This window comes from Chelonoidis abingdonii, chromosome 10 (genome assembly GCF_003597395.2).
Source record: "Chelonoidis abingdonii isolate Lonesome George chromosome 10, CheloAbing_2.0, whole genome shotgun sequence".
NCBI lineage: Eukaryota > Metazoa > Chordata > Testudines > Testudinidae > Chelonoidis > Chelonoidis abingdonii.
The window spans coordinates 36,613,771-36,626,790 of record NC_133778.1 but is presented as its reverse complement, the minus strand read 5'-3'; the positions used below and the strand labels follow the sequence as shown (position 1 = coordinate 36,626,790).

General features: G+C 44.0%; 2 protein-coding genes across 4 annotated transcripts in view; one reads left to right on the top strand and one right to left on the bottom strand.

Annotated features, from left to right (window-relative positions):
• NFE2L2 (NFE2 like bZIP transcription factor 2) overlaps positions 1-9,541 on the bottom strand; it is a 39,685-nt gene extending 30,144 nt beyond the window's left edge. Inside the window, exon 1 of one of the 2 annotated variants that reach the window (XM_032768486.2) lies at positions 9,451-9,541. In XM_032768486.2, coding sequence (XP_032624377.1) covers positions 9,451-9,483 — 33 coding nt within the window. In that variant the 5' untranslated portion in view covers positions 9,484-9,541. The remainder of the gene's footprint in view (positions 1-9,450) is intronic. The other variant, XM_032768489.2, reaches the window with a different exon arrangement.
• Positions 5,049-13,020, top strand: part of AGPS (alkylglycerone phosphate synthase) — a 166,302-nt gene continuing 158,330 nt past the window's right edge. Inside the window, exons 1-3 of one of the 2 annotated variants that reach the window (XM_032768483.2) lie at positions 5,049-8,486; positions 8,733-8,790; positions 10,729-10,855. In XM_032768483.2, the coding sequence (XP_032624374.1) occupies positions 10,813-10,855 (43 nt within the window). In that variant the 5' untranslated portion in view covers positions 5,049-8,486; positions 8,733-8,790; positions 10,729-10,812. Of the gene's footprint in view, positions 8,487-8,732; positions 8,791-9,925; positions 10,856-13,020 lie in introns of those variants that run through there. The other variant, XM_032768484.2, reaches the window with a different exon arrangement.

The window sequence follows — 13,020 nt, the reverse complement described above, 5'->3', positions numbered from 1 at the left end:
TTTATGCCGTCTGATACCTTGCCAAAAGTCCAAACAACAATTCAGGGAGAACAAATAAAAGAAGTTGAGCAATATGTCTATTTGGGCCAAAAAATTAACATGCCCCACGATCAGGAAGGTGAACTCAAAGAAAGCAGGTTGGTGCGCATTCAGTTCTATCAAGGATGTCCTTGGGGGGTGGGGGGGAATCAACAAGGCAACACGCGCCAGCCTCTTCAACTGAAGAATACTGCCAGTAATGTTGTACAGCAGTGAAACACGGGCACTGATGAAGACACAGGAGTAGCAACTGTCTCTCACAGAGAGGGTGATGGAAAGAAGAATTCTGGGAATTTCAATCTGCGACAGAGTCCCCAATGAAGTGATCAGACGGCAAAGTGGAGTGCAGAATGTTGTCGTTGAGAGCAGACATGGTAAAATGTGATGGGCCAGGCATATAGCGCGGCTCACTGACAATTGATGGACTACAGCTGTTGCCAAGTAGTACCCACGGGAACTGAAGTGACCACTCAGCCAATCTCCAAAGAGATGGGAAGATTTCATCATGAAAACACATGGCCGCACATGGAGAAGGAAGGCCAGGATATGAGAAGAATGGAAGATGTGTTGTGATCGGCACAATCTACACAAGGGCTGAAGTACTGATCGATCAAGGTGTTCATTCGAATTTTCTTCTTCCACTTCCAGTGTTTCTCAAACCAGGTGGTCCTATCTATTCCACAGAATTTTCTCAAGTTCCATGGAACCTAATACCTTTACCCACCCTGGCTTACTAAATTGATTTTGGTTAGGACCGCAAAGGGAACACTATCCTCCAAACAGTGAATACTCTGTTTTTGGTGAATTCTAAAGGGAAATGACCCAACAGAAAAGAAAAGCACAGATTTTTGGGTATGGGAAATGGTACAGTTTGTAAGTATTTTATTCTGATCAGTCATTCATTTTCAGTTACATATTTTGGCCTTTATGATTGAGCAAGGAATATTCCATTGTTGATTGAGAGCCAGTGTAAACTTTCCCCACTTTTTCAAAAAAGATGGGGATAAGGAGCCAAAGTTATTCTTCCCTCTGAAACATTGATGGGAAATGTACACAAACCTCCCACACAGTACCGTAAAAATGGCTGTAGTTCTTACATGCATGTGAGATAATCCAGCTGCTCCTTGCCTACATTGAATGTTTTCTTTTCCTCCATTTGGTCTCTTGAAAACATTTTTCAAGTGAGTAATTTAGGCCAAACATCTCTAACTTCAGGTGTTAAACCTGAGTTCTTTTTAAGAGGTGCTGAGCACTCACACCTCTATTCATTTCAATTGTAGTTGTAGATTCTCAGCAGGACACAGGACTGTGTACACATTTTGGATATTTACAAAAAAAAAATCCTGCCTATTTGAATTGGTTGATAAAGCTCTTAACTTCCACTCTACAGCAGCTTCTGGTATTTTACCACCATTATACTTAGACCCATAGAAACAGTTAAATACATCAGAGACTCCTGGAGCCTTGTCTACATTACAACTTCTACTAGTTTCACTAAAGGAGTGAGTTTTTGTTTGCTTTGTAAATTTTCTTAGTGTAGACAAGAGCTACATCTGAAGCTGAACACACTAAGCTGGGGATACTCACAACTAATGGAGACTTTCTAAAGTTTGGGTACCAATTTTTTAGAGATTGTGTTTTCTTCCCTCCTCTACTCTGTTACATTTTGTCCTTATTCTTAGAGACCTGGCTTTATTCAGATTTTAACACTTATCCTCACATGACGTATATCTGTAGAATTCCACTGTCAAGGGATAACGGTGAGGCCCTTTTTCACTGACTCAAAAGTTCTCTGTTAGTGTGACAAATGAGGGTTCTGTCTGTACCACTTCTGAAACTACATCATGAAATTACAGTCATGTATGATGGATCCCCTATGAGTTACCAGGGTTGTTTCATGTCTCTGCCAGGACAGAGACTATGGTGAGTGATCAGCACTCAACGATCATCTATTCAAAATAAAACACCTTGGGATAATAGGTTTGCTGTACCTGGGAGAAGAGGCTTCCTCCTTCTGTGGAAGGGAGGGTGTTTTGGGCAGAACAAAAGAAGGAGAGGAGAAGTCTATAAAGGAGCTCACAGGGCGGAACACACAATCCCATAGACTCCTACCAACACACAAAGACAACCCCAAATCATATACCCCCATATGCAACCCCCATTCAGCAATACAACCCATGCATATGCTTACCCTCCCTCTCTCTCATACACAGACACAACACATGCACACACATGCCACTTACACACAGAGAACAGGTCTCTCCTCCAGGCCTTTCTGCACCGGGCTGAGCTGAGTTGCAATGAGACTGATGTCTGCCCATTTGGAAGCAGCAAGGGATTCCCTCCCCAACACAAACCTCCCTCTTAGGATGACCAGATGTCCTGATTTTATAGGGACAGTCCCAATGTTGGAGTCGTTTTCTTATATAGGCTCCAATTACCCCCCACCCCCATCCCGATTTTTCACACTTGCTGTCTGGTCACCCTGTTCCCTCTGGACTCCCTTCCTAGAGCAGACATTAGTCAGGAGAATCCATGGAAAGCTGCAGTAAAGGATCCACACCCCAGCACCTGGCACACTGTGACCACTCCCCAAAACAAATACTAAACAATGACAATAAGACCCTGGGCTGCTGAGAAACCACTTCTCAGTCTCTCAGTGGGGGGAAAGGGAAGGATCATCAGCACATAACACCCCAAAGGTCTACTGCAGTCTCAGAGCTGCAAACAAACAAAAAAACCAAGCACAAGAGAATGAGACAAAATAGACCTGTTCCATTACTGTGTGAAGTTGGGGGAAGAGCGGAAGGCACAAAGAATGGGATAAGTGGCTTTAGATACTAGGGAGCACTAGATCCAATACAGCCCCAAGATGGGGAATGGGACATGGGGCCTTTTCCCTCTAAGGGGAACCAGCTTAGGGGCACAGCATCCAGCAAGCCAGTTCTTGGACACACCAGTACCTGCTCGAGGATTTGGGGTGTTCTACACATGATCTGCTCTGTGCCTCCTAGGCAAGGCCTGGATCCACCTCTGTACATAGCAGCAGGCACGGACCCTCTCCATCTCTTCCTCCAAAACCAGTGCCCTTGGGAATCTGTCTCAGTTTTTCCCCCAAATCAAAGGCTTTAATCCTCTTATTTTCTCTATTTAAACAAAAATAAAATTGCCAGGAACTCAACGCTCCTGAGCAACCATACAATAATAAATCACTGAGTACAAGTGACCCTACAATAACAAACCAGTGTGGACAGCCTGCACAGCCCAGCACTGCTGAGCAACCCCATAATCGCAAAGCAGCCCAGCGGGAAAAGCATTGGCTTGGAAAACACATTTGTCTGATAAGTTCCTGCTCCCCTTTTGTTCCAGGCAAACATGAAGGACAGAGTACAAAGTGGGAATCAGCGCTGCCTGCCGGGAACACCCACCCCATGGTAACAGGCTGGGCAATGAGCAGGAGTTATGGGTGATAGGGAAGAGGCAGTAGGGAGGATGAAGGTCAAGGAGGGGGTGACTGAAAGGAAAGTAAGGGAATGGCAAGGGCAAGAAGGGGTCAGAGGGGTGGAAGTCGTCTTTCTGGGATAAGAGAAAGAAAGAAGTTGAGTGGCTCAGTTTGAGACAACAAGGCCCCAGCTCCCTAGTGCCTTGCTCTGAGGGCCAGCACAGATGCAGGCTGTGGAGCTGGGGTAGAGCCATTTTGCACCAGATTAAGATGACAGAGACTGCTGCAGGGGCAAGGAAGGCAGAGGGGTGGAGGATCATGCCTGACAAACACAGATAATTCCCCTAGGACTCCCAAGGGAAGGGTGAGCTAGTGAGGGACATTGCATTTAAAATGTTTTATTGTTTATTGTGTATGATCTATATTTTCCTGTGTTTTCATGATTAAATATAAAGAGCATAAATATATTAGACTGAACAAAATGAGTGTACAGACTGCTTCACAACTGCTGCATGCCGCTGAGAGTGTTAAATTATAAACCAGAAGCTTCACACCTTATGGGTGAAGTTCTGGAAGGGTGTGTTTAAGTACTGGGGAGTCTGAAGGGCCAGTACTACATCCAGAGGAGCACAGTAGCAGGTTCTGACACTCGGAGGGGGGTGCCAGAGAAGATCTGCATGGTACCCTGAGTGTGTGCCCAGGGACCCAGACATTGGGGCAGTGGCTGGACTCCATTTGGATTTCAGGAGTCTGAAACACTGTGGGGATCCACAGCACAGAAGCTTGGATTCCCCTCACAGCAGTCCTACTATATGGCCAGGAAGGAGTGCTCACTACGATCTGTTAATTAATGTCATAAATGGCTACAGGATATATTTGTTTGTCTTCTCCTGAAGTCCCTCTCTTATATGTATGGCCCTACCAAATTCACGGTCATGAAAAACGCGTCATGGGCTATGAAATCTGGTCTTTTGTGTGCTTTTACCCTATACTATACAAATTTCATGGGGGAGACCAGCGTTTCTCAAATTGGGGATCCTGACCCAAAAGGGAGTTGCAAGGGGGTCACAAGGTTATTTTAGGGAGTCATGGTATTGCCACTCTTACATCGGCACTGCCTTCAGAACTGGGCAGCCAGAGAGCAGGAGCAGTTAGCCAGGAGCCCAGTTCTGAAAGCAGCACCCTGCCAGAAGCAGCACACAAGTAAGGGTGGCAATACCATACCATTTCACCCTTACTTCTGCACTGCTGCTTTCAGAGCTGGGTGGCCAGAGAGTGGTGGCTGCTAACTGAAGGCCCAGCTCTCCAGACAGCAGCGCAGAAGTAGGGTGGCAATACCATACCATGTCATCCTTACTTCTGCACAATGCTGGCGGTGGCTCTGCCTTCAGAGCTGGGCTCCCAGCCAGCAGCTGCTCCTCTGCAGCTGCCCAGCTCTGAAGGCAGTGCCGCTGCCACCAGCAGCGCAGAAATAAAGGTAAAAGTACCACAACCCCCCTTATAATAACCTTGCAACCCTCCCCCAACCCCAACTTCTTTTCAGGTCAGGACCCCTACAATTACAACACTGAAAAATTTCAAATTTAAATAGCTGAAATAATGAAATTTGCAATTTTTAAAATCTTATGACTGTGAAATGAATTTGGTAGGGCCCTACTTATATGAAGGTGATCTAGCATGAAGATGAGACAGAAATAAATTCATTTAGTTGGCAGTTTAGTTAAAATCCAACAGTTTGACAAGTAATTTGCTTAGTAAAAACTTGGTAAAAGCTTTCTGTAATACAGATAGCATGACAGCAGATCCATATTCTTCAGAATACTTTGCCAGGGGAAAAAACTAACATTCCCTTATGCATATACTCTAATATTTTCTGAGACAATTTACCAGTTTTTACTATTGGTCTCACTCCAGTATAAAAACTCTTAACTACATAGCATTCCCTTCCTCACAACTTTAATCATATTGGGAAGGTACTCATTTTCCACTCTTCCCATCATGATGCTCAAAACTTGAAGTCAGTATCATTTGTTAAGTTTACTTGGATACCTTACAAAGCTACAAGAGGTATACACCACTATCTCTCCATTTAATCCAATGTTATCTGTCATCCAACATGACTTTTAAAGGAGGCTCATCACAAATCTTATAATATTCCTTTATCTTATCTTTCAGAAATGAAGGATTTGACACTTATTTCATTGTACTCTAATCTACAATAAGCATTTTCAACCATCTGTTAGTGTTTAATAGCAAAAAAGCCATTTTCATCTTCCTACAGACAAATAAAATTCACGCCAAGAATAATGCAGAGCACGCTATGGTCATTCCTTCTCCTGGGGTTTGTAGCAGAAGGAAGCAACTTAAAAATTTATTTGGGGCTCCATCCATCCTGGTCCCATTCTCTCCTGAGTCTCTCACATTCACTTTTAGAGCTATGTCACCTGCCCACAGGCCCTTAATGGAGCAGGGATTGCTGGCTGCTTGGACATATTGCTTTGAGGGGACACACCTCAGGTTCTGCTGGCTCACAGAGATCAAGGGGTTAAACTGACAGTGTTTTTTAATATACCTTCCCCATCCCTTGTTATACATTTAAATATTTTATAGAAAAAGATATCAGAATTTTCCATGTAATAAATTTAAGCATTAGTTTTATTACACCATAAAATATGACAATGTATTAGAATAGCTAAACAAAGAGTGGGTCTACAGGAAGAGTGGATTTGTGGCTCTGCAGACCAGTTCAGGAAAGGTATTACATGTTTAAGAGGCTGCATGGAACAAAGGATGAAGTCACTTATAGAGGTGGGCAAGCAAGCAATGAAAGCTAACATTACTGACAAAGCAAAGGGTGATACAAGAAGATTAAAAAAAAAAAAAAAAAGTAGACAAATAGAGGGAGACATAGCCCTGGTCTACACTACAAACTTATATAACTATGTTGCTCAGGGTTGTGGAAAATCCACTCCCGGAGCAATGTATTTAACCAATTTAACTCCTCATGTAGACAGCGTTATGTCGATGAGAAGGCTTCTCCTGTCAACACAGCTACCTCCTTTCGGGGAGGTAGAGTCCTATTCCAATGGGACACGCATTGGCATAGGTAGTGTCTTCATTAAACACTACAGCAGCACAACTGCATCAGTGCAGCTGTGCCACGGCAGTGTTGTAAGTGTAGGCAAGCCCATAGTTGCTAAAGGCCTTAAAGATGAGAACAAAAAAAGCTTGAATTTGATGCAGTGCACAAGGTGGCACCAGGAGGAATTCGGAGGGGGGCTGACAGTCAAAATAAGCCAAGAAAATGACCTTAGCAGCAACATTTTGCAAGGAACTGATAGGTGTAAACTAAGAATGAGGCCAGACACAAGGCAGTTGTAGTAGCGAAGTTAAGAGATGATGAAGGCCCAGGTGGAATTTTTAAATGATATGAACAGAGAGAAAAGAAGCAATGTTGGATAGAGGGAGACAGGTCAGGAGTGGGGAGGTAGATTTGTGTGATACTGGCATAAAGGTGTAGCTGAAACTTTGTGAATGGATGCTATCCCCTAAAACAGTAGCTCTCAACCTTTCTAGAATAGGAGTCTGATTTGTCTTGAATACCCCCAAGTTTCACCTCACTTAAAAACAACTTGCTTACAAAATCAGACATAAAAATACAGATGTGTCACAGCATACTATTACTGAAAAATGGCTTACTTTCTCATTTTTACATTATAAATCATTTGGAACATAAATCTTGTACTTACATTTCAGCGTATTGCCTATAGAGCAGTATAAACAAGTCATTCTCTGTATGAAATTTTAGTTTGTATTGACTTTGTGCTTTTTATGTAGCCTGTTGTAAAACTAGGCAAATATATAGATGAGTTGATGTACTGGCTGGAAGACCTCTGTGTACCCCCAGAGGTACACATTCCCCTGGTTGAGAACCACTGCCCTAAAGAAAGGGTGTGGGATACCTAGCCCCTGAAAAAAACATACATATGCTCACCACTGTGTTATCTAAATGTTTGTGCAAGTACAGTCCTTATGACCAAGATCAGAATGAACCTAAACACTGGACATAAAATTTAAAATACACACTTTTTACTCCCAAATTTATTCCACATATTTCCCTATAAACAAGGAGGGAAAAAATGAACACAAAACATCTGTAAACTAAAACTGGAGAAAAAATTGTTTACTTTTCAACTATTCTCCCCAACCTTTAAAAAACTACAGTTTTCCATAGAGGAATGAAATAACTTAGGTTAATTTTTTCAGGTTTAGAAAACTGATACATTTGGTAGCACAAGATTATGAAACAGAATGTCATTTTATGCCCCTGAAGAAACTTGTTATGGAGTGAAACTACTCAACACTACATATATTTTATGCAGAAACATGAGATAAAAAAGCTAGCATAAAATAGTTGAAAGAATTTTTAATATTTAAAATTTATGTTAACACAGAGATTATACCCTCTACCCTTTAAATTAGCTAAAGCAACATAGAACTATATATGCTGGTTTACACATTTTGAAGCTCCACTTGAAAGGCTAATTCCAAAAACGTAACAGCCCTGGGGAACTAAATGATTGTGCAACAGCTCCAACTTGTTTCTGGCTCAGCACACTAAGGATCGCACGCTATAGAGCGGAAAGGGCCCTTCCAAGGAAATTGTGACAGACAACAATCAACTTTAAGCTAAAGCCAAAAGCCACCCACACAAAGATAAATCATCCAAATAAGGAGTATGAGATGTAGGGCCTTCAAAATTCAAGTGCAGAGAGATGTTTTATAATTTATACAGACTAATATCTCACAGATCCATGGGGTCTCGAGGGCCACCAGGGGTGCTGGAACAATTTGTGTAATGGAGGTGCTGAGAGCTATTGAACCAAACTGTAAACCCTGTGTATGATGGAAACAATTTCAAGCCAGTTCCAGTATCTGAGGGCCACTGCCCAGAATCAGCATTGCAATCTCTCTTACACGCACTAGCTATCCTGAATGTTGCCAGGTACTAAAATAATGTAGTTAAGATTGCCAAGGCTGTAGTAAAATTTGGAAAGGAGTCAGCTGTTACAATGCATGCTGAGGGAAGTGGGAATGTAGTAAAACAAATAATCTTTTAGATTTAGTAAAATCTTGAGGGTAGAGAAACTTTCTTCGAAAATAATGCTTGCTATGGCTACTATCCCTTACAGCTAAAACTGAAAGCTTTGCAACTTATTTTCAGTCACAGGGCATTTTGATCTCACCCTAGCTTCCTCAGTCCATAGATTTTCAGGAAATCAAGAGGATCTGGTCTACATCTCTGGGAGGTGAGGCTGATTAGAAGTGGAAGGGTGCGGAGGGTCCACTCCTGACCGACCCACGGCCTCTTGCCCTGCGAGGCAGTCCAAATACAAGATTTGTTGGCACCACAGGTGGCTGTTACTGGCTTTGCCTGACCCACATTTCAGGCCTCTTCCAAGGGACAACATGGTGCAGATGGGGAAACTGAGTCACAAACGGTAAGTCTCAAGCTCTCAGAGGATAAGAAACGGCCGCTAGTTTGGGGCACCCACCGCCCTGACGCACCAGTTTCCCGGGAGCGCAGGGGGCTCCGCGTCAGTCTCCTCCCTTAGCCCTGGGGCCCAGAAGGTACAGTTCTCTGCCCGCCTTTCCCGGGACCCATCGGGCACCAACCTGCCCCTAGCCGGCCACAGTGACTCATCACCTTCCCGGAGCCGGAGGAAGCCGGGCAGGTCCCGTGAACAGGGGCGGGGCCGGCGCTCCTGCTCCACCCCCGCTTCCCCTGACACCCAGCAGCCCCCCGTGACCCAGCGTGTCACCACCCGGCCGGAACCGGCCCCCAGTTCAGGGCGGCGGGGGCTGCGCTGGAGGCGGCACAACGCCAGCGGCACCTCGGGCTCCATACCCGGAGCATTTCCCTCCCCCGCCAGAGGGGCCCGGCCCGGGGTCCAGTCCCCGGCTCTCACCTGCGGGGCGGGCGGCGCCTCAAGCTCCATCATGCTGGCGGCAGCGGACACAGACACGCCCGGCGCGGCGACCTTCACTCACTGTCCCGCTGCTTGCTTCGACGCTGCTGGGGGGAGTGAAGCGGGCGGCCCCGGACGCGGACGGCTGGGACAGTGAGCCGCCTCCTGTTTCGCCCCGCCTTCGCCCCAGCCACTCACGGCCGCGGGAGGCGGAGAGGCGGCCCTTATCCCGGCAACAGCGGCCACAGGGAGCAGCGCGGGGGTGACAGGCCACGCTGGATCGGTCCCGCCCCGCCCCTCCTCACATCCCTGTCCTGTCACCAACCAACCTGACCCCGTCCTAGTCCCTCCCTGCCCTAAACTTGCCTGTCCCCACAGAGCCCTGCTACAAAACAGCGCGTCCGGCCCGCTCCTCTCATCGCTGCCACACGCACACCCGGCCCTATCCTCTCCCATCTGTCCCCAGAACCACCCACCCCCATCAGATGCCATCTCTGCCACAAAAATAAAGTTATTCTCAGATCCTTCCCCATTCCAACAGATCTCTCCTCAAATGCCAGCTCACCAGATCCCATGCCATGCCTACCACATTCCTTCCCCATCAGATCCTTTATCAACCTATCCCCATCAGATCTTGCCACAATTTATCAAGTCTTCCCCAATTTACCATAACTCATCCCATCTCCACCAGATCTGACAGATCTCTGCCTGCTTAATCTCAGCAGATTCCAATGTACCAGATCCATTTCCCCCATCCCAATATATCACAACCCAGCAGATTCACAGGATACCTTCCCAGCTGATCCTGCCACACCCCAACTGATCAGCTCCTTACAGATCATACTAGATCCTTTCCCATCCATCCCATCAGATCCCTTCACCATCACACCCCACTAGATCATTCCATGTCCCATCAAATCCTTCTCCACATCTCTGAGCTAATTTAGTAACCCTCACAGGAGTTTCTAATAGAATTGGAGAGGAAAAGGAGTCTCTCACTCCCACCAGATCTCACCCCACAGTTATTAACTAATATGGCAGCTACCATGAAAGCACCAGGCATGATAATAGGAGAGGAGGGATCTATGGAAATTGCAACACTTTCTCAAAACTTTTAATATAAACTGATAACCATAATGGGATCTCCTGAGACACTCATAGGAGAGGAGTGCTCTGAATGATTCTCCTAGATCCTTCCCCACAGCTCGAATTTTGCTTGGTTGCTTGCAACCACCAAAGAATTATTACTTTACAACATTATTTTATTCTTACTCCTAGAAATCCAGTGCTGTTTAGCTGTGGCTTGCAATATGAAGCTGTACATCAAGGCATATATGAACATACCTCCATGAAGAAGTGTCCATGGTGCAGTTTTGCTGCCTGTATTCAGAGAAGATAATGGAAGGTAAAGGTAAACTCAGTCTGAGTTAAGTCCATAGCTTTAGGTTTGAGGACATTACCCTGGGAGGTGTTCTGTTATGCTGGCCCCACAGTTGTACAACCAGGTGTCACAATTTATGCACATTCAGTTCCTGGAAGAGAGGCCTCTAGGAGAGACCACAGAATTCTGAAACTGTTTGTAGATTTAGTGGGTAGCACTGTTACTAGTCCTGAAGCAGTGCTCCAGCACAGGAAGCTATTTTGGCAGAGCTGCCATCTTTCAAATGAGGTCCTGACCACTTTTGATAATTAAAGATCCCATAGCACTTTTCAGAAGAATAGGAGCATTAATCGTGGTACATTGGCTAATTTCCAACAAAGATAATTACATTCTTCCTGCTTTAATTCCCTCTGAAATTTAAATCTGAGACAGTATTCTTCACTTCTTGACCTCAAGTGTTGCTGTATTGTGTTAAACAGTTGGTGTGTATGACTGTAGAAGTTTGTGTATTTCAGCGGTGGGTGAAAGTAAATCTTGTATTGTTAAATTTGTAATCCTGTGAGGTGAAAGTCACTATAAGAATGCAAGATGTTGTTATTTGTTATAAAGTTATAACAGGTCAGGATCAGTATCCATAATGCATCCGTGGTGGTGGAGTTAATGGTGGCCTTTAGGTATATGTGTGGCTCCTTTTAAAGCCAATAAATATACTTGAAAGTGGCACCACTAATGACCCCATCACCCATCTTTGCTCTGCCACTACTGAAAATGTGGCTCCACTAATGTGCATATACCTGTTCTAAGTGATCTAGGTCACTGTGTTATTTAATCCTCTCATGTCTACTATAATAAAGTGTGTTGTTCTGTTGGGACAAAACATACAAATGAATGTACATAGTGTCAGATTTATAGATCTGAGACCATGGAAAGAGAAAAGAGATTGAATTTCCTGTTTGTCATTTAAATCTGGAACAGCTGAAAATATCTATTTTATTTTTTAAAATAAGTTTCTAAGTGAATTATACATAGCATTTATATAGTGAATTTCTTCTTCAGGGTACTTTACAAGCATTAACTAAGGTCTTCTTTTAACTGGAGGAGTTGCAGCTGTGCAAATGTCTAACACAGATGTGCTGTCCTAGTATCCTGATGCAGCTTCCCTGGTTTGAAAAACCAAGGTGAGCCACACCAGTGCAAAGTTTAAAGTTTCTCACCACAAACCTTAATATTCCCATTGTTTGATAGGAGGCTTACATAAACTGCAGGAATTTGATGTTATGTCTCTCTAATATTATAGTGTTTGGTGTGTTTACACCGCTCCTGTTGTTATTATCATCATCAGACATTTGTCACTGTAATCACTCCAGAAAATAGAATTTCATGTTTCCCTTGTTTCTTTCACTAGCAGGATGTCTCTGATGTGTGTTTACTACAAAAATAGAAAGCCTTCAGTGTAATTATATATATCTTATACATTCAATTGAAGAACACAAACTATAATCAGAATGCCTTAATTACATGACTCTCCTTTGTTAAATATACCAGGTACCTTTATCTAGAATACACTGCTCTGCTACGGTAATTCAGATAGAACATGCTGCAGTGTCACTGAACATACTAGTTATGTATAAGGAGAATACATATGTTGTATCACTGAATGTTACTGGGTATGTCTATGCAGTGTTATTGTAGCTGTGTCAGTGCCAGGGTATTAGAGAGACAACGTATGTGAGGTAATATCTTTTATTGGACCAACTTTACATGGTGAGAAAGACAAGCTTTCGAGCAGAATACACAAAGCATTCTGGTTATGCTATGTCCTTGATTTCAAGGAGAAATATTGCATGACAGCACCACAGCAATTGTGATGGAGGACCAGCAGCAAAAAAGTTAAGTCACTTTTTTCCTTTTCCTAGTCAATTCCAGTTTACTCTGATCCAAGAATGACCCTACTGGCAGCTGAAACCAGATTGAATGTTGGAAACCCTGGAGAAACAGAGCTTTAAAAAGGGAAAAGGCCTGTCAGTACTTAAAAACCCTTTTGACTCCAACTGCTCCCAGTTCCAGACTGTCTCCTTGAACATGATAGTTTTATTGAATACCATTTATCGAGTTTTTCAGTATCATAAAAGAACAGCACCAGGAAGACATGGCACATTAGCACAACACAAATAACAGAAAGTATCTGT